The 26,186-nt window shown below is 46.4% G+C and overlaps 1 protein-coding gene across 5 annotated transcripts in view; it reads left to right on the forward strand.

The window, feature by feature from the left end:
- The window catches only part of SRGAP3 (SLIT-ROBO Rho GTPase activating protein 3), a 242,801-nt gene that overhangs the window by 113,914 nt on the left and 102,701 nt on the right, over window positions 1-26,186 (forward strand). For all 5 annotated transcript variants that reach the window (XM_045832177.1, XM_045832178.1, XM_045832179.1 and 2 more), the window contains exons 2-3: window positions 2,189-2,381; window positions 22,867-23,029. In XM_045832177.1, the coding sequence (XP_045688133.1) occupies window positions 2,189-2,381; window positions 22,867-23,029 (356 nt within the window). The remainder of the gene's footprint in view (window positions 1-2,188; window positions 2,382-22,866; window positions 23,030-26,186) is intronic.

Consider the following 26,186-nt stretch of genomic DNA (forward strand, 5'->3'; position numbering starts at 1 on the left):
TTTGTTGCTCTACTTTCTCACTCATTTTAAATGCAATAGCCACACAGTATACGTGCTCAGTCAACAGTGTCTACCACCTGCACTGACTAGTGCAGTGAAGTCATCATTGTTCATGCATGCGCATTCCAGTCCACTCTTCTTGGTTGCCAGGTTACTTCAATGTCACACAAACTGTTCTTGTTATATTAACAATGACTGGACTTTTTCCAGAGAGACCTCGTGCACTGGTATTCACCACCATTCTTCAAAAATTACCTGCAGAAGTCAGAAATTTTACATTGTTTCTTTCTTTATCTTCTTGAATTCATAATTCTCTTCTACTTCCTTAACAGAATTTTATCTCACTATATTTTTATGCTTGAAAAACTTTTTATTGATTACTCTATCATACTTCCTTTTACCCAAACTATGTATGTGAATGGAAATGGATGTTTAAAAAATTTCCTTTGAACATGAAACTCTAAGTATGTTTTTCTTGGATTGATTTATCACATAACTTATCAAAATAATATCAATATTCATAATTTGATAAATAACTACTGAACATAAAGAGATAGTATGGGAAATACTTCTCATAATGAGGTGGATAGGGTGGTTGATGGCAGAGCTTCTCCTTAGGTGCATAAAGACCATTTGGGTGTCCTGATAAAATGCAGATTCTGATTCAGACAGTCTAGGTGGGAGCCTGAGATTCTGCATTTCTAATATTCCCACCAGCAATGCTAATGCTGTTGGTTCATGCATCACATTTTGCATAGCAAGGGTTTATGGTCCCTAGATTAGAGGAAAATTTGCTAACATCAACATTCTCCATTGTCCGCTTATTTGGCACCCAAGTATCTTGACACTTAGGGACACTGAATCTTAGCCAGATTCTGGATGAGAGAGAAGTTGCTCTTTCTTCTGCAAAGAGGCAGAAACACTGTGGTGAAGAGGGAGCTGGGAAAAGAGAGGGTCGTGCCATCTGGACTGAGGCACATTTGCAGGCAGAGCAGGAGAGTGGGATTGGAAACAGGATCTCCAGCTAATAAATCTTCCTGCCTGTCTACGCTGGGGGGAGTCTTCATAAACCCCAGCCTAGAGCTGCCCCTTTTGAAGACCACTTCTCTAAAGGATGCTGAGATAGTGCCAGCCACCATTTCAGACAGGCTGTCCGTTAATGCAGGTGGGATGAGGCATTTCAAGGACTGGTTTGGATAGTCTTACAGTGTATTGGGGGAAAATCCTGAGAAGGTGAGTTTGGGGCTGGGTGGTAGATGACCTTGAATTTCATGCCAGGCAGTTGGACTTAACACTCAGGCAGAGGGAGCCATGGGATGATTTGAGCAGGACGCTGGCATGAGCAGAGTGCTGTGGGGAGACTGATTTTCGAGCAGCTTGCGGGGTGGCTGGGAAAGAGTTAATGCAGTGACAACACAATGGGCTGGATAATAGGTTGGCTGTGGTTATTGGGATTTGCTGGCTGTGATTTTTATCTCCACCACCCACTCACTCCCAGCTTTTGAACTTTTGCCCTGGTTACACAGACCTGGTTTGCTCCATCAGTATTTCCTGAAGTGTGGGCTATATTCCTCTAGCGGCACCTGAGCTGTTTGTGCGTTGAGCTAAGATAATTCAGAGTGGAGCACAGGCACCGCCTTAAATAAAATTGACACGTAGGAGTGCCCCCTCTCAGCCCTTTCTCAGTCCAGACAGCACCTTTCTTCAGCACTGCTCTCATTCCCATGGTTCTGTTGTTGATGAGACAGCGAGCAGCTTAGGCTTAGCAATAGTCTCTGGAGAGAATTTTACAATTTTTTTTTTGTTTTCATTGAGTTGATTTTCTGTTTCAGCATGGCAAGTGATCCTATTTTCCCTCTTCCTGTAGTGACATAAAACTGTACATTTTAAATAAGTTCATCTCAGTAAGAAAAGTGAGCAAATTTATTAGATGATTCAGAAGAAATAATGCTGGAGGCACGTGGCTATGACAAAAATTGTGGTGGAGATAATCCAGTGGTTCGACTTTGGGAAACATTGGGTCAGACCATGTGGCAAAAATGGGCAAGCGCCAGATCCTTGCACCAATGACTGGAGAGGCTCTGGGTGGTGGTGGGTGGGGGGAGGCACAGGGTCAGCTGGGTGGGTCCCACCGCGGTCTTCACCACCAGCCTGACCTCCTGTTCCTCATCCTTGCCTCTGCCTGTAGAGATCCGCACGCAGCTGGTGGAGCAGTTCAAATGCTTGGAGCAGCAATCAGAGTCTCGACTGCAGCTGCTACAGGACCTCCAGGAGTTTTTCCGCCGGAAAGCTGAGATAGAGCTTGAGTATTCTCGAAGCCTGGAGAAGCTGGCTGAGCGGTTCTCCTCCAAGATCCGCAGCTCCCGGGAACACCAGTTCAAGTGAGAAGGGGCAAGGGGTCTGGGCGATGGGAGGCAGTGTGATGGGGTGGGTGGGAGGTTGGCTGCAAAGCTGAAAGGAGGCAAGGCGTCAGTGGAGGGAGATGGCTGCCCCTGAGGCCCTAGGTCTGCAGGACACTTCACCTCCAAGCCTCAATCTTCCTCAGCAGAAAGTGAAGGTAGAAATGGTTTCTCCACATAGGGATACTGTAGGGAATAAATGAGTAACCAGAGAAGGCTGCTTGTCTCAGACAGTAAGCGCTCAATAAATTGTTGTTGTCTTTCTTATCCTACCAGGCACTGTGCTAGCCAGCCTCCATTTAGGCCAAGGTGACACCCCACCTCCTTTGAGGCATCGTGGCCCAGTCCAGTTCTCTTGTATTTCGGGGTCAGCCAGCCCACTTCCAGATTGCTTCAGCACAAGGACCTTAGAATTTTTCCTCCATGAAACTGATGCTCAAAGCATTCCTCTTCCTTGCTCCCCTGGAGGACCTGTGCTGGGGCCCTTTCCCTGCCTTATTACTTATTTGCGATACACAAACTCTCTGTGTGCTAATTTCTCACACCCCAAGTGCTGAGTTCCTGGAGGCACCCTCCTCTCAGGTATGTGGAGACTCCGAGTCCTCCAGCTACCACACCTTCTATGCTCAAAAAGTGGAGGCAGGAGCTACGACCTCACCAGGACGCATTCCCCTTACTGGGCAGCACCACTCTGCAGCTGTTTTCCTCTGCTGCAGCCCCCAGACGGTTCCCCTTCTCAGAGCATCTCTCCAGTAAATGGCCCTTGACCCCAGAGACCAGAGACTTGCTTCAACCCACCTGACCCGATCCTTTTCCTCTGTGTCCAATCTCTTTCCTCCCTTTCAACATATTTTTAAATTGTGGTAATATACACATAATATAAAATTTACCATGTTAGCATTTTTAAGTGTACAGGTTAGTGACATTACACACATCCACACTGCCATGCACCCAGCAGCACCATCCATCCCCAGAACTTCCTTCATCTTCCCCAACTGAAGCACTGTACCCATGAAAAATTAACTCCCTCCAACCACCATCCTACTTTGTCTCTATGAGTCTGACTGCTCTAGGGACCTCATGTGAGTGGAATCACATAGTGTTTGTCTTTTGTGACTGGCTTATTTCACTTAGCATAATGACCTCGAGGTTCATCCATGTTGTAGCCTGTGACACATTTCCTTCCTTTTAAAAGCTACAATATGTCCCGTTTATGTACAGACCACATTTTGTTTATTCAGTCATCTATCAATTGACATATGGGTTGTTTCCACCTTCCCCTGTAATTTTGCATTCTACTCTGGCCAGGGAACATGCTTCCTTTAAACCCCCCTGAACATCTTTCTCAGCCTGGGCAATGGCATTGGATCACTGGCTTTGTGCCTTCTCTTGACACTTGGGAATAAGCAATTGCTTTAGTAAAGGGAAAAATTCATTGCTCCATTGCAAATAGCATGCTTGTTTTTCTACCTAGCTGCATCTCTTTGAACTTTCACTGCAGAAGGAATCTCCCATTAATAACGTCTGCCCAGGCACTGTCCAGGTCCTTCCACATACATCATCTCATTTTTCTGATAGATTTTTTTGGAGAAATTTTGTTTTTTTCCCAAGTACCAAAAGTAAAATGCTCATTGTATACACTTTAGAAAGTACAGAAAAGTAGGAGAAAAAAGATCTCACGGTCCTGCAGCTCAGAAGCAACCACTGCTCATGTTTTGGTGCCTTTTCTCGACCATTTTTTAGTAATAACAGCAACAATAATTTATTGAGGGTGTTAACTGAGCACTTGCTTTGTGCCAGGTGTGCATTACTACCCCATCTTAAAGATAAAGACAGTGAAATTCTGAGAAAGCGGGTTGACTAAACATGTCTGTGAAGCAGTCACTGGAGACAGACTTGAACTGTCACTCTGGTTCTGCCTCTCTGGCCTGGATGTAGCCATGGAATCGGGACATTCCCCTGAAACCACAGATGCAGACACATGCTCAGAAACTCGATTCTCGGGCTGAGCTCTCACAGGAGCCATCCAGGGCTGTGTGGTTGGGCTGGAACATCAGCTCCTGCCCCCTCCTTCTTCTTGGTTTGGAATCAGCTCCCTTCCCATTCTCAGTGTGAACATGGGAGAGAGGGGAAAGGCGGGGGTCCCCTGTTCCCTTGCATTGCCTGTAATGAGCTCAGCCAGCCCTCATGGGTTCATTAACCAAAGCCACCAGACAGAACAGAGCCCCAGCTGGCAGTTAGGCCTAGCAGGCTGCTTGACATGGTATGAAAGTCTAATTAGGGAGTGGGCCAGGCCAGTGCAGCTGGAGTGGGCCCTCTGCGCAATGCTAATGTGACAACAGAGCCCCCAGTGATTTTTGGAAGCTGGAGTTGCTAGGGGATGTCTGGACTTGCCCTTTGACCCTAGTACTGACCCTTGGCTTCCTCTTCTTTGGAGCTCAGCCCACAGGATCTTCATCTTGGCAGGCCAGAGACGCCTTGTCCTGCTGTCTTATAGATATTTCATTTAAGAGTATCTGTCTGTCTTCTCGGTAACCTCTTAGGATACCTCGAGGGCAAGGTCCAGGATCTTGTCATTTTATTCCCATTGCAATCAGCCCTGTGCTGGGTAGAGATGGGGTGTTTGCCAGTGAGTGGGAGGCAAGGAGGAAGGGGATTTGCCCAGTCTTTAATAAAGTTCACTCTGGCTGAGAGATTTCGTTCAGAGAGGAAACTGATTTGTTCAAGATCTCACAGCAAATTAGTGGTAGAACTGGGATATTTAGTCTATTTGGCTGCTGTAACAGAGCACCACAGACTGGGTGGCTTATAAACAGAAATCTATTTCTCACAGTTCTGGAGGCTAGAAGTCTGAGATCAGGGTGCTAGCATGGTCAGGTTCTGGTGAGAGCCGGTTTTCAGCAGCTGGTAGGCTGCTAATTCTCCTTGCATTCTGCAGTGGCAGAGAGCAGCAAGAGGAAGCCAGCTCTAATGACTCTTACGAGGGCACTAATCCCATTCATGGGGTCTCCACCCTCATGATGTCATCTAATCCTAATTACCTGCCAGAGGCCCCAACTCCTAATACCATCGGATTGGAGGCACAGTTTTAACATGGCTTTTGGGGAGCACACACATTTAGTCCATAACAGAAACTCAGGTCTCTTGACTCTAAGTCCAGTGTTCCTCCTTTTGCTGTGGGCCCAGCTGCTCCTTGCCCACCTAGACAATAAAAAAATGTACAGTTGCCCAGCAGGTGCTGTGTCCAGGGCTAGACTTACCTGGTCTGATTTCCCGGTGGCACATGATTCAAAGAAAATCTCAAACAATGGTTCTGAGGGTTTACCTGGGGCAGATTGAGTATTGAGAGAACAGTACCATCACATGTTTCTTTTCTTCCATCACATATTTCTGTTCTAATCATACCTTTTTCAAAGCATCCTGCCATCTTTGCTCTCTTGTAATCCTTGTGATAAGCCAGGGACACAGAGAGGAGCTAGTGGTTTTATCTCAAGCCAGTTGAGTGCCAGGCAACCCAAAGAACCCACAGCAACCCCCTGTTGCATGGGGAAGCTCAGGGTTCCTGAATTCTAGCTCAGGCTCCTGTCCTCAGGAAGCCACGTCAGTCATTTATTTATTTGAAATGCATGTAATAAGGACCTCTTATTTTCTTGGGCTGATCTCTGTGCTGAAGACACAAAGATGAAAAAAACATGCCCCCTGCTCTTAGATATTCTCTTCTGAGAGACGGAGCACAGGGCTTGGGGAGTGCCCAGGGTTGGTGTGGTTGAGGCAAGCACCCAGTCCCTATGGCTCCATTCTTTGAGCCCTGCACCTGCTTGCTTTCCAGGTCAGAGTTTGGGGGTCATGTTCTCTGGAAAGCTATCTTGAGTCTGACCTGACGCTTCATCTGTGTGCCCATAATATTCTGTATCTGTCAATTTGCTTAGTCAGCTAATATTTATTGAGCCCCTGCCACATGCCAGGCCCTGGGTTATAGTGGTGAACAAGATAGACTTGGTTCCTGCCACGGTGGAATTCAGCATCTAGTGGAGAAGAGAAATGAAGAATCAAACATTAAAAAATAAAAGATGATGTACCATCAAATGATTGCTAGAATGGAAGTAAATATAATACGCTGTGTTCTGGTTACCTATTTTGTGTAACCACAATTCCCCCCAAACTTAAAGCATCTCATGATTCAGTGGGTCAGGAATTTGGACAGGGCTCAGCTGGGTGATTTTTCTGCTTTATGTGGCATCAACTGGGATCACTTAGCGATATTCAGCTGGTGGCTGGGTTGGACTGGAAGGTCCAAGATAGCTTCACACGTATACTTGCTGCTTTGGTGGGGATGGCTGGGAGGCTGGGCTCGGCTGAGCTGCCTCTTTCTCCAGGTGGAGTCAGAGCCTCTCTGTCTGGTGTCTGAGCCAGATGCTGGACTCCAGACATGGTATCTCAGGACTCTGAGAGAGCAGTGGGGACAATGAAGTCCTCTTTGAGATGAGGCCTGGAATGGGCATAGCATCACTGTCAGCCCTGGCTTAGCGTCAAGGGAACAGGAAACAAAGCCCTCCTCTAGCTGGAGGACTGTCAAAGGATTTGCACCCCTCTTTAATCCTCTGCACTGAGCTAGAGTGGCAGACAGGGAAGGCTTCTGGAGGCAGTGGCATTTAAGCAGAGACTTGAGGAATGAGAGGGAATGACCATGGGACAGTGTGAGGCAGAGAGAGGCCAGTGGGGCCAGAAATGGTCATGAGGGCAGGGTGGGAAGTCACTGAGGCCTCCTAAGTAGGGGATAGCACGATCCTATTTCTATTTTTAAAAGGTCACCCTGGATTGGAGGGGTCAAGAGTGGAGCTGAGACCAGTGAGGTAGGTGGGAGTATCGCTGTCCAGGCAGCTAGCAGTGATCACCTGGGTGACAGCAGATGAGGAGAAGTAGACCGATGTTGGGAAATCTTTCAGGGGAAGAAGTGGGGAAAAGAGGAATCAAGGAAGTCTCTCATTTCTAAATTGAGCACTGCAAGGACTTGAGGAGGGAAGTGAGGCAAAAACTGCCACTCCATTTTATAATTGCCTTCTTTCTTGTCTGTCCCCCTTTTGATGACCACTGGGCTGCAAGCTTTGGAGTGGCAGAAAGAGAAACTGTTGACCAGGTTTGGCATATGGTTGGCACTCACTAAATGCTTGTAAATTAATCAATAAAGGTCAAGTGATAATTAGAGTTGCTCTGGAGTGGGGGTGGTGGGAGGCAGAGAAAAGGACAGTTACGTTCTGGCTGCCTCAGGAGCTTGGTGAGTCCATCTGGGACACCAACTCCTCTGCCTGGAGCCCAGCTCAGTGTTGCTGGGGGGACAGAATGTGCATTCCCTGACTGGGGTGTTGGGACCACAGAAGCTGGGGCATTAGGTCACAAAGCGTGGTCCTGACCAGCATCACTGGTATCATGGGGGTCTTGTCAGAAATGCAAAACCTGCCCCGCCCCACCCCCCAGACCTGATGGGGTGGGGCCCAGCAATCTGTATTATAACAAGTCCTCCAGGGTGTTCTGGTGACCATTGATGTTTAAGAGTCACCCAGTTTGATGATTTTCTAGATGATAAATTATTTATAACTCACTTTCAGGCCATGCTGGCCTTCCTGACACCTCCTTCTCCCCAGTGTAAAATCCATATTCCACTGCCCTTTCCCAGCTGGGCCAGGCCTGAGCTTGGCTTGTCCTTTTCAAGGTATGGAGCTGGGAGCCCTTCCTGAGTGGGCGTGTGGTAGGGAGGGACACACAGGGGGCCTAAAACCTGCCTCTTGGGGAAGGTGGATGTTCGCCATCAAGTTGGACAGTTCTAGAAAGCCAGAGGTTTCTTGGGACTAAGGCTTTTTCTCTTTTCAGAGCAGTGTTTTCTAAAACACCAGTGCTCGAAGATGTCTAGAAGAGGGAGAGAGGGAGGGAATGAGTGAAGTTAGGAACAGCTGCCCACTCTGTACATTAGGATATGGAAGGCTCTGAAAAGTTTGGCAGTAAATAAACCTGTTGACCTCTTTCTGAATGATATTTGACCACACAAGTCTCTGTCACCCACATTATCGATTAATATTTCCCCAAACTATCACTCTTTGTTTGAAAAGATCTGTTCTAGACAAAGGCCGGATTCCCTCTGGAGTCTGCATGCAAACAGTACACTGTAGCTGAGGCAACAGAGCCCCTTCTATTCTGACTCCTCAGTTTTGATACCACTCAGCTTCCACAGAACATACCTGATAAGTGTTTTCTTTAGAAGTGTTGGTTGTTGCTATTTGGACAGGGTTTTTTTTTGTTTGTTTTTGTTGTTTTTTTTTTTAAAGAAAAGCACATCAGGGAATTCTATTCAAATGTGTTTAAAATAAGGGAAGTCAGAATTCAGAAAGAGCTGGGAGGTGCTTTGCTAGCTAATGAGTAATGCTTAATATTCAATGCAAAGGAGGTTTGGAGCATCTCTCAGCTTCACAGAGCAGTTGGGAGGGAGGATTCCAGTGAGCCACTAATTTGAGTGCCAAGAAAGTGCTTTTACAGGGGGATAAAGCATCACAGAATTTTTTCACAGAGGTAGCATTTCACTAAAAGATGCTATAATTTAGACTTAGCCCTTCAGGTGAATACTAAGCAGAGAAGCACTTTTGTAGCTGGTAAATTGAACCTATAAATGTGCAAAGTATTCAGGATGAAAAGGTTTGTTCAGAATGAGGTGGGGATAATGGGGCAGGCCCTCCAGGTGGGGCTGGTATCTTTATTCATAGCTACTACTAAACTACTATGATGGCTTCACACAAGTAACGTCTTTCCAGAGCTGCTGTTCTCCCAGTACGGTATGCAGCACAGATCCTTCTTGATTGCTCGGTGTCTGTGCTGTGCAGGTGTGTGATATTTCAAACGCCTCCACATCCACATTACCACGTGACCATGGCTCTACTAGACGTTTTTCACGCATTGTCTCATTTAATCTTCATGGTAAACGTAAGCAGGTACTATCTCTGTCTTTCTAGCTGAAAGCGTTGAGTCATTTGTTCAGAGGGACACAGCTAGAGCAGATTAAGTAGCAGAGCTAAGATTCTAATCTAGGGTCATCTGGCTCCAAAATGCGAAACTGCTCCTAGCTGCATGAATTTGGGTGTGTACTCTCACCTCTGTGAGCTGGCTTAGTGTTTCCTGAGAGTCATCCACCAGTCCATACCACATTGTTCTTACATGGGCATCAGGGGTGCCCTCCTCTCCTAATGGTCAGCCCCTGGGGCCAACTCAGGGCCAACTCAGGTTTTTCCTCCTCTGGGAAGCCCCTGATGCTGATCCCGGCCAGACCCATGGTAATCCATGTGTTGCTCTTATGGGGCTCAGGGTAGATTTTCAAGGAATGTTCCAGTTCATAGGTCTGGTTTTCCCACTTCAGTCTGCCAGCTGCTAGAAGAGAACCATTTCTGTGCTTGCTCTCTCTCTCTCTTTCTCATATAATAGAAACACTATAAAAGTTTGTTTTAACTTTAAAAAATTAATTAAATCATTTTTAATTTTAAATTATAGTTGACATGCAATATCATATTAGTTTTAGGTGTACACCTCAGTGATTAGATATTATATAACTTACTAAGTGATTATTACAATAAATTTTGTACCCACCTAACACCATACATAGTTATTAGAATATTATTTACTATATTCTCTATGCTGGACTTTACATCCCCATGACTATTCTATACTAACCAATTTGTATTTCTTAATCCCTTCACCCTTTTTCACTTACTCCCCTAACCCCCTCCCACTTGGCAACCACCTAAATGTCCTCTGTATCTATGAGTCTGTTTCTGTTCTACTTGCTTATTTATTTTGTTTTTAGATTCCATTGTTGATAGATACATATTATTGCTACTTTGTTATTCATTTTTTAATCTCTTTTTCCTTCATTTTCTTCTTAGAGAAGATCCTATAACATTTCATGAAATCCTGGTTTGGTGGTGATGAACTATTTAGCTTGTTCTTGTCTGGAAAGCTTCAATTCTAAATGATAGCTTCACTGGCTAGAATAATCTCGGTTGTAGTTCATTGTTTTCATCACTTTAAATGTTTCTTGCCAGTATCTTCTGGCCTGCAAAGTTCCTGTTGAGAAATCAGCTGACAGTCTCATAGGAGCCCCCTCCTAGGTAACTAACTGCTTTTCTCTTGCTGCTTTTAAGATACTCTCTTTGTCTTTAACCTTTGGCATTTTAATTAGGATGTGTCTTGGTATGACTCTGTTTGATTGGGATTCTGTGCTTCCTGAATTGCATGTCTATTTCCTCCATCAGGTTAGTGAAGTTTTCTGTCATTGTTTTTTTCAAATAGGGTTTCAATTTCTTGCTCCTTGTGCTCTCCTTGTGGCACCCCCATGATGTGAACATTGGTATGTTTGAAGTTGTCCCAGAGGCTCCTTACATTATCGTCATTTTTTTTTACTTCTTTTTCTTTTTGCTGTTCTGATTGGGTGTTTTTTTCTTTCTCATATTCCAAATTGCTGTTTTGATTCTCAGTTTCATCTACTCTTGTTGATTTCTTACAAATTATTCTTCATTTCAAGCCCTGGCTGGCGTAGCTCAGTGGATTGAGTGTGGGCTGGGAACCAAAGTGTCCCAGGTTCCATTCCCAGCTAGGGTACATTACTGGGTTGCAGGCCATAACCCCCAGCAACCGCACATTGATGTCTCTCTCTCTCTCTCCCCCCCCCACTCCCTTCCCTCCCTAAAAATAAATAAATAAAAATCTTAAAAAAAACAAAAAAAACACAAAAAAAAACAAATTATTCTTCATTTCAGTTAGTATATTCTTCATTTCTCACTGGTTCTTTTTCATAGTTTCAATGTTCTTTTTCATGTTGTTGAAATTCTCACTAAGTTCATTGAGCATCCTTGTAATTAGTGTTTTGAACTCTGCATCTAGGTTGCTTGTCTCCATTTTGTTAAGTTATTTTTCTGGAGATTTGTTTTGTTCTTCATTTGGGACCTATTTCTTTGTCTCCTCATTTCAGCAGCCTCCCTGTGTTTGTTTCTATGCATTAGGTAAAACTGTTACCTCTCCTGGGCTTGGTAGAGTGGCCTAATGTTATAGGTGTTCTGTAGGGTTCAGTGGTACAGTCTCTCCTATCACCTAAGCTGGGCACTCCAGTTGCTCACCCTTCCTGTGTGGGCTGTGTACACCCTCCTGTTGTAGTTGAGGCTTGATTGCTACTGGCACATCAATGGAAAGGGAATTTACCTCCCAGCCAATCAGTTGCAAGAACTTGCTGCAAGCACTGATCACCATGGAGGATCAGCAGTGCAGGGGCCTACCTTGCAGAGTAGGACTTTATTTAGCAGGGCTCTGGTGCCCACTGAGTCCACCCCTTGAGTGTGTAGCTTGTGGAGGTGGCTGGGTAGTGTGCTAATGTGGTCTGAAGCTGTCTACCAGGCGTGCTGGGTCTGGGGCCTCCTGGGAGTTGCAGGCCAAGGTTGGCACTGCCTGTGTTCTGCCCTGGGCCACCTGGCATGAGCTACAAAGTGAAGTGCAGATGGCTGCTACCTGTGCTGGGCTTGGAGGGGCTCAGGCAAGGCCAAGCTGTGAACCAAGTCCAGCTGCTGCTAGTGCTGGGCCTAGGGCCACTTAGTGAGAGGTACACGGTACACTTAGGCCAGATGCTGCTTGTTTGAGAGATTTTAGGAAAGTCTGAAGCATGAATCCAGACAGACCATTCATAAGAAAAAGCCACTGGAAACAGCTTGGGTGGGTAAGCCTACAAATTGGGTTCGGTAGGTTCTCAGGTAATCACCAGGGCATGGCTAACCATGTTAGCCACGTTGATGGAGACTCAGATATGGTGCCCGCCTGCCAGTTCTATGTGTGTTTGGTGGGGGGAGGTCTCAGAAAGGAACAATGGCTTCTACCAGCACTGTTGTCTGAGGGAAAACTGCCCCGTTAGCTGTTGGCCCTGATGCCAGACAATTCAGTTTCTCCCTGCATGTCTCTGGTGCCTTTTGAGCTGCCGCCCCAGTGCTGAAGCTCAGAGCAAGTGAATCCAAGTAAGTCTGTGCACAGGCCCTTTATGAGGAATGCCTGGGACTCCAGAAGCCTTCATTTCCCCCAGCCACAATCCCTGCTGGTTTTTTGACAGAAGTTATGGGGACTTATCTTCCTGGCACTGGAACCCTGGACTGGGGGGGCCTGGTGTGGGGCTGCGACCCCTCATACCTCAGGGGGGACATCTGCAGCTGAGATATGCCTCCTGATTTTTATCCACCATACATGGGTGTGGGACCAGCCTGTTTCAGGTCTCCAACCCTCATGCCAGTCTCAGTGTGGTTTCTCTTTTAATCCTAGTTGTAGGACTTCCATTCAGCCAGCTTTCAGGTGGTTCTAAAGGATGTTTGTTCTGTAGTTTAGTTGTAATTTTGATGTCTCTATCAAAGTTGTTTGAATGAATAACTGAAAAATTCAAATTATAACAAAATGCTTTCTTCAAATACATGAAGGAAATAGACCTATTTTGTGCAGCTGCAGAAAGAGAGAAATAAGATCCAAAATAGCATTTTCAAAGAAGCTGACTTCAACTTAGCCTTGAGAACATTCCAGTACCCAGAGCTGCCCAGAGCTGGCTAGCACATAAAAGGCTGCCTTGGGAGGTATATGTTCCTAATCTGTGGAGGTACATACTCCAAGGCTGGGTTTTTTAGGGATGCATTTCTATAATGTGGTAGATGGTCAGACTGGATCAATGCCCCTCCAAATGAGGGAGGGATCATTGATTGCACATGAACCATAAATATTGAATTATCTTTTCAAGTCTCTTTCCATCATGGGGTTGCCTCAAGGAGAAAGTCTGAGTTTGGCACTAGTGTGTTGCTAATGCCTCTCTCATCTCCGTCTTTACAAACTGCAAAAGACCTCAGGCATCAGCATCCGTTTGGAACTGGTGATACTGTTTTGTTTTCCTTAAACTTCCTTTCTCAGTTACCTTTTATTTATGCCAAGTGATGCTGGTTTTAAAGTGTTATTTTAATTAAGACTAGGGAAAGTGCTTTATAAATAAATTCAGCTGAGTAAAAGAGGACAACCAACAGGGAGGTATTAAGTATGGTGACGTGCAGAAATGGCAAAAGTCCTGAAGCCAGCATGATACCCCTAGGGCCCCTTCCAGCTCCTCCTGGAAAGTGAACATCTTTCACTGTTACCCTCTACATCCTTTAGCTTCTTCTCCTCATTGCTGGGAGGGGCTTTCAGTCAGGAGGCTCAGCCTAAAGAGTGGTCTTTGCAATGGCTGCAGCCCCTTTTGCTCCTTCCAGCTTTTCCTTCCAGTCCTTTCCCAGATGCCCCCCAGATTTCCTGGGGTCCTCAGAGACTATAATCAGCAATATCCAAAGTTTTAACCAGGATATGATTTATTTATGTATGAGATGCTCGGTATACATGATATAGCATATCATTTAAATTTTATTCTAAGGTGAAAAGTAGATGTTGTAATAAAGACTTTAACAAGCTGTAATAAGCAAGGGTTTAGTTTTGACTTGATTCCATTAGGCACATAGGGTAATAATGACCTTTGACAATTATACAGTATCTTACACTTTGCGAAGTGCCTCCCCAGACTTCAGCTGCTTATATCCTCCCAAGAATTCTGTTGGAGTTGGGGGAGTCAGGGAAGGAGTCATCATCCCCACCTGACAGGCAAGGGACCTGATGGCCAGGTAGGGTGAGCCTGGCTTAAGTTCCTCAGCTAAACAGTGAGAGAATGGGGCACAGGAGCCATGGGTCAGGGCCCTTCCTCCGCCTAGCCCTGTAGATACTTCGTGGTACACCCATTTTGCAGGTAGACAAACCAAGGCAAAAGGGGCTTTGGAGGGAAAGAGAAGATGAGGTTGGCCAAGCATTGCCTGGAGGCAGGGATTTTCATTCTGGTACCAAGAATCATTCAGCAAGTTTAAGGGAGCTCAAAAGTAATGCACCAGACCCAGTGTGCCATCACTTTGAGGAGTGAGGAACAAATGAGTGAGGGAATAACTTTGCCCCAGGGTGGAGGGGGAGTCGCAGGACCATTTGCACTGGGCCTTACAGTACATGTAAGAGTTTTCAGGGGGAGAAGGTAGTAATGGGAGGAAGAAAACCAACATTTGTAGAGAACCCACAATGGGCCATGCATCTACATACATACACCAGTCATTGGATTTTCCCAACATCCTAGTGACGTATAGTGGTAATAATAGTGATGATAATAATAATTATTATTATATGCTGAGTTTGATGGTAATAGCATCCTATGAATTTCTTCATTTGATCCTTAAAGTACCACTGTGAGGTAAGTGTTATCAATCCACTTTTTAGATAAAGGAAGAAAAGGTTTAATTAACTTCCCAAGTTCACCCAGCTGTGGAGGGGCAGAACTAGTACTTGTGCTCCAGCCTGAATCTATAGCAAGCACATCAGCACAGTAAGCAGAACCTGTTTCAGCCACGTGACCTAATGGATATAGTCTTTCCTCTTTTGAATTGCTGTGTCTCAGGGCTGACATCAGCTGAAGGCAACTCTAAGGCTGTGGACTTCAACTGGCACAAAGAGGCTCCCCTGCACTGAAGCCTCATGCCTGCTCCATATCAAACTCTTCCCCTCACCTAGCTGCTCTGCTTCCCACCTGTCCTTCCCACCCACTTAACATCTTCATTCAGCCTTGACTTGTGAGTCCCTTTGTACTCTGGCACAGCTAGCTGCCTCTGCTTCCACCGTGCCCTGCTTCACTCCCTCCTACCTAGATAGCTTTAGAACAACCCATGTCTGACATCACAACTTCATGCCCACAATTCCCTCTGTCTGCAGGATGCTGTTACTACTCTGCCCTTTCCCCTGGCAAACTCTTATGTGTACTTCAAGGCCCAGTGCAACTGTTCCTGTGACTCTACCTCCACCCTGAGGCAGAGTTAACCCTTCTCTCCCTCCCTTACTCCTCTGGGATCTAATTCCTCAGGGAGCATAACATAATAGTCATTTGCTACTCTGCCCTGCAGCATCTCTCCCCCGTTCCTTTGATCTCTGGGGAATCATCCCTGAGCAATGGTAAGCCTGTGACCAGCAATGCATTATCTTGGCCACAGAGCCTTTATCTAGTGAGAGCAATTCCAGGCCTTTTGGTGGAACAGCTGGGGAAAAGCTCTCTTTCCCTGGGGATTAATAGCAGTCAGGGTATTTTTGGTCTGGAGAGGGCCCACTTGAGGGTGAAGCCAGCAGAGGAAAGCAGAACCAAGTGATGGAGAGAGCAAGACTAGATCCTGATGACATCCTTTGAGACTCTGGATTCAGTTGTGCCTGAGGCCAACCACCTCCTATTTCTTTGTGTTTTTTTTTTAATTAAAATTTTTGATCCTTCAAATTTCTCCTCCTCCTGTTACTATCATTTTTGCTTAAATCAGTCTGAAATATTTCTGTCATTTCAAATAAAGGTGTTCTGACCAATAGCCATAGTTCTGGGTTGGTATTGGTTTCATCCATTTATTATGAGCCTTTTCAAGACATAGCCAGTCATCTTTTTAATCCTCTGTGACTAGCACGGTGTCTAGCACAAAGCAGACACAAAAGCCATTAGAAGAGTGAGTGAACAAGTGAATGAATGAATGAATGAATGAATGAATGAGATTCTGCCAAGGACTATGGAGGGATACAAGGAAATATAAGAGATTGTTCCTGCCTTGAAGAGGCTTGTAGAATAGGTGTAATCAAGTAAAAATGAGGTCCTTAGTAGGGGCCCTAATGCAACAAGACTGTTGTCCTTATAACAAGGGAACATGTGGACATTCACAAACGTACAGGGAGCACACTATATGAACATGAAAGCAGAGATTGGGATGAAGTGTCTATAAGCCTAGGAACCCCACGGATTGCCAGCACACCACCAGGAACCAAGGAAAAGGCCTGGACCAGAGTTTCCTCCATAGTCCTCAGAAGGAACCAACCCTGCCGACACCTTGATCTCAGACTTCCTGCCTCCAGAACCGTGAGACAAGATGTTTTTGCTGATCAAGCCACCCAGTGTGACACTTGCTACAACAGCCCTGTGTACAGCAGCACACAGCCCAGGTCCTCTTCCTGTCCCTCAAGGACTGGCTCCTGCAATCTCTCTGGCCTACCAAAGCCCTTGCCTTGCCCCTCTGCCCTCAGGCCACACTTACCTTCTCCTCATTCTAGAAGGTTCCCATTCTCACAGGGCCTTCACAGTTACTGCTGGGCGTGCTCTCCCTTATCCCAGTGTGGTGTTGAAGCCTATGCATCCTTCTGGCCCCAGCTCATCCTCTGGGTGCTTTCCACCCACTCATGTGCACAGCCCTGCTTGGCACCAGAGACACGGTAGTGAACTGGACAGATACAAGCTAGACAGTGGGGTCAAAGCCCAGAAACAAAAAGTAAATGAACAGGACAAGTTCCAGTGTGGTAGTGTTGTGATGGCAATAAAATAGGGTGGTGTGCTAGAGACCAGTAGTCCACTGGGGGTCAGGGAAGGCCCCAAATAGAAACATCTCAGCTAAGGTCTCGGTGACAGGTGAAGGTGAGCTGACACCCACCTCCACCTTACCCAGTAGACTCTCATGGCACCATGTGTTTTTCCTTCAAGGCCCCTACCACTGTTGCAGTTTCCTATTGGTCTATGTGACTATTTGATTGACACCTGAGGCCCCTGCTGGGTTGTAAACTCCATGTATCAGGGAGCATGGCTCATTTTACTTACCACTGCCTGGCACAAAAGATGGCACTCAGTTAATATTTGCAGAATTAATGATTCATGCTTCAAGATAGGGTAATGAATCCCATTTCCTGCCTGAGGCAGCTTAGGTAGCAAGAGTTTAACCACACCTTTTTGGCCCTGGAATTAAATGAGAGAATGCTTTTCAGAGGCAGCTTTGCTGTCAAACACCCAAGCAAGCCCAATGTAAGGCCCAAGAATGTTCTGGAAGGGAGCAGGGAGCCAGAGGAAGGAACTTGGCATCTAGGGCACCGTGTCAGCTGCAGGAGCTTGCCTACCTTCCTGAGGGACCACGTTCTCAGGGCAGCAGTTTTGGATCCATCTGCAACCTGGGACTCTGCAGGCCTGGAAATGGACTCTGTTTGCTAAGCAGAATTTTCCGGTCCCCTGCGGAGAAGCCAGAGAAGCTGGCTCACTGCTAATTTCGTTTTCCTAGCTCACCAGCTTGGCAAGGCCTCACCACTCTAGCTGCAGTCTTGTGGAGCCTCAGACCCAGCTCCGCCAGCCAAAGAAAGAAAGCTGTGACTCACCAGAAATGTTCATTGCCTTTTTCTGGATTTTATATATATATATGAAAGTTCTCACATTATGCCTTAGCTCAGCAGCTTCCACCTGCTGCACACAGAGGCTCAGATGCTAGGTTGGAAAAGTATGAAGGTTGTTCAAGATGTGCCTCAGACGAGAGAGCACAGGTCCAGGTTCATGTCGACATCTTCCAAAAGTGCAGCTGCAACAGGCAAAAATTCTCAAGTCCAAGAGGTCGCACTTTCAAAGAGATAAGTAACCCTCTGAAAAGGGGAGGACAAACCTAAAGGTCCCCAAAAGCCAGTGTCCATCTGTGCCATCTGTGGCTTAGGTGTTTCTGCAGCCCCTGCACAACACAGATGGCTGACAGGACAGTGATCAATGTGTTGGTCTTGCAGGTACAAGACCCTGCACCTGCCCTCTCCTCTGCCTTGCTTCCTGGGCTTCAGCCACACTGGCCTTGAAGTGTTCCTTAAATCTAGTGAGTTTCCTGACCCCCGCCCCACCCCAATGAGCCTTTGCCCATACTGTTCCCTCTGCCTGGGACTGTCTCTTGAATCCACTCTTCTGACTCTTTTCACCTCGCTCCCTCCTTTAAAGCCCAGCCAAAAGACCTTCCTCAGGGACACTTCAGGGACCCCAGAAGTCAGGCCAGGCCAGAACCTGTTGGTATGAGCTCTCATGGCACCATGCTCTCCTCTCTAGCACTCAGCAGTTGTAACTTCACACACATTTGCTGAGCTCTCCGAGGGTTACCATCCCCTTGCTAGATTGTGAGCTCCATGTTGGCCTCCATGTGTGTCTCTAGCCCAGGTATTTCCATCTGGATGTTCCAAAAGCCCTTTAGACTGGTCTTGTTCCAATGCTCCTCTGTTGACTGGCTCATCCTCACCTCAGTAAATGCCACCTCTGCCCTCCCAGTGGCCCAAACTGGAAAACTTGGGAGTTGTCCTAACATCCTTTTCTCCCTTCCAACTCCAACCCTAACCCCACTTGGTCTCCAAGTCCAGTCAGTTTACCACCTAAGTATTTCAGGGACCCCTCACCTCCTCTCTTGGCCCCTGCGAGCTCATCCTCCTCATGGTAGCCAAAACAAAATTTGAAAATTCAATTTTACCCTTTCCCTCTCCTGCTCCAAATCCTTAGATGACTCCCTGCTGACCTTCTCACATTCTCTACTGGGACTTAAGGCCCTTAGCTATGTGGCTTCTGTCTAATTCTCCAACTTCATTTATCACTCCCTCCCTCTCCCCCAAATGCCATGCTGTGACCCCCCTCAGCTATGTTCAGCTCACCAACATGCTCTCTGACCACTGTCTGGGCCTTTGCTCATTATATTTCTCCAACTTAAAAACTCTGCCCTATAAAGCCATTTGAGCCTTTAGTTCTCAGTCTAGAATATGCTTCCTCCAGAGAGCCATCCATGTCCACCCCACCACCACCTCCTTTGCTCTACAGCCTTCTTCCCATCACTATACTTATGAGGCTGCATCATCATCTCATTTCCTTGTGTGTCTCCCTCACTCAAGTGGAAGATTTGTGAGGGATCAGGGTCTTGCTTGCTCTGGCCTCTGCAGTATCCACAGTGTCCTGGCACATATACCTGGACAGACAGTGCAGGAGTGAAAGCCGGAATTAACCAAGACCTTCATCTTCCCAGCAGCTGCTCACTTTGATGAGTCTGTGGTTTGCTTTCGGGTAACTTTCTCCTCCTTACCTCCACTCATTCTGCCTCCCCTGGTAATTCCATCCAAGGCTGCATTGGCTCCTGCCCACGGCTTCTCATAAGGAATGTGCTGTCCTTTCTGCTCTCCCTTATCTAATCTCCCTGACCAGGTGGCCTAATTAATGGCCCCCAAGCCATCCCAGCACTTCTGTACCCTTTCAAGATCTTTTTCATCCCCCGACTCCCCAAACTCACCTTCTGGCTGTGACTTCCATAAATTTTGCACATTTAATTCCCTGATGCTATTCAGTTCTTACATCCCAGGCTGAGCTAAACCCCTGAAGTAATTTAGGTAACAGCTTCATTATCTCATCTTTCCTTTACTCTAATCTTCCCTTTTCTATTATCACCTAAGAAGCAGTGAAAAATGGGTTGTGAAAAGTATTTTCTGCCCAAACCTATTTCTTCCCTTGCAGTTCTTATCTTGGTTCATGTCATCGGCATCCACCCAGTTGCCTGAGATCTGAACCTCAGAATCACCACCTACCCCTCCTTCCTACCTCCTACTCTCTATTTCCAGGATATCTCCAACATTATCTGCTGTCCTATTGAGGAGTCCCTCAAATTCAGCCTTCTCTGGCCACCACCCAGGCCCTCATTATCTGTATTCTCCTGGACTAAGTTCACCTCCTGACTTGTCCTCTTGTCTCCAGCCCTGTGCCTATGCCCACACCAATCTACCTATCCACCAACTACTCATTTATTCAACCATCCGTCCACCTATCTGCCCATCCATTTACCCATCAATCCACTCACCTGCCATCATCACCTACCCATCATCCATCCATCTGTCATCCTCCCATCCTCCAATCTGCCCTCAATGATCTTTCTAAGACACACATTGGTCACATCATAACTCTGCTTAAATAACTTCCACACTTCTACATTAGAATCTTCTAGAGAATGTTTAGAAAAAATACCAATACCAAGGCTTATCCCCAGAGATTCTGATTTAATTGGTCCTGAATGGGGCCTGAGTCTTGGTGTTATTAAAAGCTTCTCAGGTGATTCTAATGTACAACTCAGGTTGAGAACCATGTGGCCTAGAAGATAAAGACCCAGCTCATTCTCCTGTCATTCAAGGCCCCCCTATCCCCCAGTCAAGCCCTTAACCTGTCTCCCCAGCCTCATGCCCTACCTATCCTCTCCTACCACACTTGGAATTCTTGTTCTACTGAGCTACTCCTCTATCTTTGTATCTATGGTTCCCTCTGCCTATAAGACCGTGTTTCTTGGCCCCCCTATTTGGAAAACTTCTACCCATTCTTCAAGACCCAGCATAAATGTGACATTTTTCTATTTATGAGCCTCTCTTCCATAGCATCTCCCCATCTTCCATAGCATGCCATCCCATTGCTCAGCACTGGCTATGGTCACTAAAACAGGAACACTCCCTGCTCTGAAAGAACTTAAAGGTGAAGGGGGATGGAAGCTCCTTAAGGCAGACGTTTACAAACTTGAGTGTGCATCAGAATCTCCTGGGGGGTTGATTAAAACACAAATGCTGAGCCCACCCCTAGGGTTTCTTACTGAGTGGTCTGGAGTAGACCTGCATTCCAGTACATCCCCAAGTGATGCTGCTGATGCTGCTCAGGGATTACGTTTTGAGGACTTGTGCCTTAGAGTGTGGTCAAAGGCATGCTCTCTGGGAAGGTATCATTTAAACTGAGACCCAGAGGAAGAGAGAGACAGTCACCACCAGAGCAGGGGCTAACACATTACTGGTGGAGGGAACAGTGGGCGTGAAGGCTTGGGTGGGAAAGAGCTCTGCATGAAAGCCAGAGAGCACAGGAGGAGCAGTGCTGTCAGCTTCTCAGGCATGAGGAGGCTTTGTCACTTTCCACTGTAATCTCTCTCTTTTGCCTCAGCCACTTGACAAGGAGAGCCTCGAAGGCAGGTCTGTGTCACATTCCTGCAGAGCCCACCTGAGACCTGGCTGGACGCGAAAGCTGAGGGATTTGGGCTGGGTGGTTGAATTTTAGTGTTCTGGCTTATCTCTAGGCCATAAACAATGGAGAAATCTCCCTTTTTCTTAGAGAGTTTCTATATCTGTCCTCTATATAACCTAATTCCCTTCTCCTGAATTCCTGCTATCTACATAGACTTTTAGCTCATTTCATGACCGGAAGAAAATTCCTCCAAGTCAAGTGGCAGGGGCTCCACCTACCCTTCCCAAGCCCTTCCCAAGTTTGGGCAGGGTGAGGGTATGGGGGTGCTGTGGGAACCCAGAGTCCCTCAGGGCTTCACCTTCCAGCACTTGCTCTTGGCTTTGAGAAGATGATTCGGTCAGAGCAAGAGTCAGCAGATGTCCCTTCCTCGGAAACACTGATAGTGGGAGGCTCAGAGTATAATGTGGCCAGCCCTAACATGTGGCCCACCCTTAGGGCACAAGTGGAGCAAGGCAGGCCTGGGGGATCCTTAGCCTCAAGGGTAGAGGATGAGCCTCTCCTTCCACAGCCTGCCTTCCCAACATCTTCCCACCATGGAAAGCAGAGTAAAGGAAGAGTCAGGGTCAGAGGGCAAGATGGTAACATGGGACTGGGGGTCTGATTTTGCCCTTCCCTCTTCCTTCCTGGAGAATAAGATATACATACCTTTTGCTGTGCTAGTAGAGGGGTCTTTGAGGGAGATATTCCTTCAGTTTGTTTTTGGCAGCATCCCATTTCTCAAGCTTTGGGAAGCAATGGTATATAGACCTGCGGTTCTTAGACTTGAGAGTGAATCAGCATTCCCTGGAGGGTTTGTTAAAATCCACATTACTGGGCCTGTTCTCAGAGCTTCAGACTCAGCTGGTCTAGTGTGGGGCTCGGGAATCTGTATTTCTAACAAGATCCTAGGTGCTGCTGCTGTTGGTGGTCTGAGGACCACACTTTGAGAAACCCCAGTTTAGTGCGGTGCTCAGCCAGAAGACGCTAAGATTCTATCCATCATTATAGGACAAAGATTTACTTGCCTTATGTGTAGTTTAGTCAAAGGAGCTTTCCTTAATCCCTCCTCCCACATATGGAACCTCCAGGCCCATGTCCTGGGGGAGAACCTAGGGGTTAAGAGCCTGAGGGGGCCCCAGGGGCTGGGGCAGGCAGAGAAGGGAAAGGGAAGTGTTCACATTTTGTTCTTCCCACTGCATAGTTCTAGAACTCACACAAGTATTTCAAACACAAATGGTCTAGTATTTCTTAGCCCTGGGGAAGGTGGCTTCTTCCCAGAAAGTAGAGAAGGATGTAGCAAATGTCATATGCTCTGGGGGACTAGATGGGACAGGAGTCAAAGACCTGAGTTTGGGCCCCAGCACAGCTCTGGGACCTCGGGAGGGTTGCTTCAGCTTCTGTAGTATCCGTTTCCTCAACTGGAGTGCGTTAGAATAAAACCGAGCTTTGAAAGGTCCCCACGAGGGTCAAAAGAGCCACAGTAAGTGACACTGTGGAAAACTGTCTGGATGGCAGTTCCAGTGAAGCCAACCCGAGCTGTCTCGGTTTCCACAGGAAGGACCAGTACCTCCTCTCACCGGTGAACTGCTGGTATCTGGTTCTGCATCAGACCAGGCGGGAGAGCCGAGACCATGCCACCCTCAATGACATCTTCATGAATAATGTCATCGTCCGCCTTTCACAGATCAGTGAGGATGTCATCAGACTCTTCAAAAAGGTAGGCAAACAAGCCCCCTGACCTGCCTGTGCCTCTGCCCAGGCTGGCCATGGCAACACTGTGGTTTGGGGATGTGAGACCAGGAGGGCACGTATGTTGATGAGTGCAAAGGGCTGAAGGCTGGACTTGGCATCCCAGATCCTGAGTGTGAAGCCTGGGTGTGGCTGGTGGCTCAGCCATTGTAGCAACCACCGCAAAAATAATAACCTTTTCATGGAAAAGTAAGCTGTTCACATTTGTTGGAGGAAATTTGGGAAAATGGACATAAGCACACACACAAAATAAAATGTTATCACTCAGCAGTAATCACTTAAGTGTCATAGGTGTTTCTGTATCATGTACATATGCAAATACATTTTCTATGAGTGCTCATTTTTGTACATGTGACAGTTTACACATGCACTTTCCCCAGTAAGATCGGACTGCATGAATGATTTTACTATCTGCTTATGACATCTAAAAATTATGTAACACTTTGTTGTAGAGTTTTCCCATGTCAATAAATATATTTCCATAACATTTTTGAATGATTAATAATATTTTATTACCATATTTTTTGGACTGTAAGACGCACTCTTCTCACTAAATTTGGAGGGGGAAATGGGGGTGTGTCTTATAGTCTGCATGTAGCTTACCTGGCTTGCTGTGGGGGAGGGTGGGGGGTGGCAGCGGCCTACGTTATTTATGTTATTAAATATTTTACCACATTTTTTGCTTCAAAATGTTTTTCCCTATTTTCATCCTCTAAAACCTAGGTATATCTTATGGTCCAGTGTGTCTTATAGTTTGAAAAATTCAGTATATAATGTGCCCTAACTTATTTAACCATTGTCTTATTGTTGAACTTAAGTTATTCCATTGTTTTACTCTTATAAACAATGCTCTGCAAGCGATGTTGTGTAATACACAGGGTCCAGCAGCAATAGCACCTGCTGGAGTGTGATGGGTGCCATGTCTCGCCCGATATGGATAGCAATTTGGACATTTCACCTAAAATGTCATGTGGTGTGCTTGAGTGTGATACTGTTATGTTACAGAATTACATGCTTATGATTTTGTATTAAAAAAAAAACATGGGCATTATTTGTACCAGACCCTGTATACACCTTTGTCACATTCACTGCTATTTCCTAGTTTCAGTTTCTTCAATGGGAATTGGGGAGTCAAATGTTTGCTTATTTTTAAATCTCTTAACATACTGCTCGGGTGCTTTGAGAAAGATTTGACCCTGTGAAGGCCCAGAAGCCCAGTGGAGGGGGCAGTCATGGTTTATGTCCCTGAGGTCTTGGTATCCCAAGCCCCTTGCATAGCATGGAACAAACACTAGGTGCTGTGTGCAAGTCCGAAGAACTGAACTCACTTCTGTGAACTTCAGTTTTCTCATTTGTAAAGTGGGCAAGCCATTTATTTAGTCTTCCTGAGCCTCATCCTCTTCGTCTTGCAAATGGAGTTTAGGTCCCCTTCTTCCTAGGAGCAGTAGAGGGTTAGAGGAAACAGTGCCTGTGAAGGAGGAAGGTGTGGAGAAGTGGTTCAGGGTGTGGTCTTTGCGTCCAGAATTCTTGAAATTCCTGGGGTCTTAGTTCTCGCTCATCATTAGCTTTCCGTCATTAGTCTTCAGGCTTGTTCCTTACATCTCTGAGCCTCAGCTTCCTTGTTTGTGAGGTGGGGATAGAAAAACCCACTGGGCAAATTGGAAGGATTAAGAGGGTTTTTAAACCCAAATAAAACATGGAAAACAGCCCCTGGGGCTAAATGCTCAGGAAAGGTGGCCTGGGATTGCTAGAAGCACAGGAAGAGGACAAGATGATATGAAATATGATAATCTCGTCATGATCTGTATTAGGATTATCCCCTCTGAGGATGACTTCTATAGCAAAACTGTAGTCATAGGCTAGTTCCCTCCTTCCACTCAGTGTGCTCCGGTGTCCTGGGGCCATGTTAATGAAACATAGTCTAAGTTTAATATTTGCATAAGCAAACATAATTAGGAAGGTAAATACAGTGCAATTAAAAAAATGGCATAGCGCTTTGCAAAGCCACACTGAAGTGATTCAGGTCACTTGGTCCCATCACAAGCCTCTGCCTGCTGCCACTGTCACTTGTTTCCTGAGTGGGAGTGACTCAGAAAGAAAGGGTCATCAGAGCCTTTAGGAAATGAAGAGTCTTTCTTCTGAGCTGAGTCTGGGGACAAGCGAGATGAATCTTTTCTGTTCTCATTTAGGCTGACAGCAGCCTCTCTTGTGATGAGGTTAACAGGGTAGAAAATAATGAAAAAAAATGTCTACAGCTGAGCTCCTAGCTGCCTTGTTACCAGGTCTGTGGAACAAAGGAAATGACCCAGCCCCTGTGGGCCAGGAGAGAGATGGGGACAGGGCCTCACTGGCTGATTTAGCCCAGCATGGCCCTTTGTGTCTTGCTGGTTATAGGTAGTCTTGACACTGAGGCTGCACCCCTTACCTGACAAGAGTTCCTGCAGGCCTCACTGCAAGGGCTGCTGTCTGGTCAGACAGGAATGGGCTCATCACTCACCCATCTTATAGATGAGGAGGTAAAGCCTGAGCAGCTGCCGGGAGAACCCAGACTTGGTGACTTTGGGCCTGTTCTTCATCACTGGCAGGTGGCAGTGTGGCTGGGCTTTTGGAATCTCTCAGAACTGCCTCTCACTGACTGTGTGACCCTAGGCAAGTCTCTCTGAGCATCAGTTTTCACAACTAGGAAATGGAGATGGTGACACTGTCTTTATGTAGGTCAAATGTCCAGCATGGGCTTGTCTTTCAGTTGGTGCTCACTGAATGGTGGCTCACCAGGGATCCTGAAGAATGGAGCCCCCTCTGCATTCCTCAGATAGATAGCACTTGGGGTGGGGTGGGGCGGGGAGGTGGTATTCCTTCATCACCGTGTCACTTCATGCTCTAGCAATGCTCATGCTCTATCTGCTGGAGGTGGGAGTGGCTTGCAGGCCAGGTGTCCTTCCTGGGCTTGGGCCTGGGGTAGCTGCCTTGACTGCCAGCTTCTCACAGATGCAAGATGCTATTTGACTTAATAACTACCTTTTTATGATTCTCCAGTTTCCCTTTTATAATGGAATTTATTTACATGGCTAGAAGAAACACTTCAAATTCTAGAAGCCATTCTAGGATTCATCTGTTCAAATGGT

This window comes from Phyllostomus hastatus, unplaced genomic scaffold (genome assembly GCF_019186645.2).
Source record: "Phyllostomus hastatus isolate PE091 unplaced genomic scaffold, TTU_PhHast_1.1 phas_contig_16, whole genome shotgun sequence".
In the NCBI taxonomy this organism is placed as follows: Eukaryota; Metazoa; Chordata; class Mammalia; order Chiroptera; family Phyllostomidae; genus Phyllostomus; species Phyllostomus hastatus.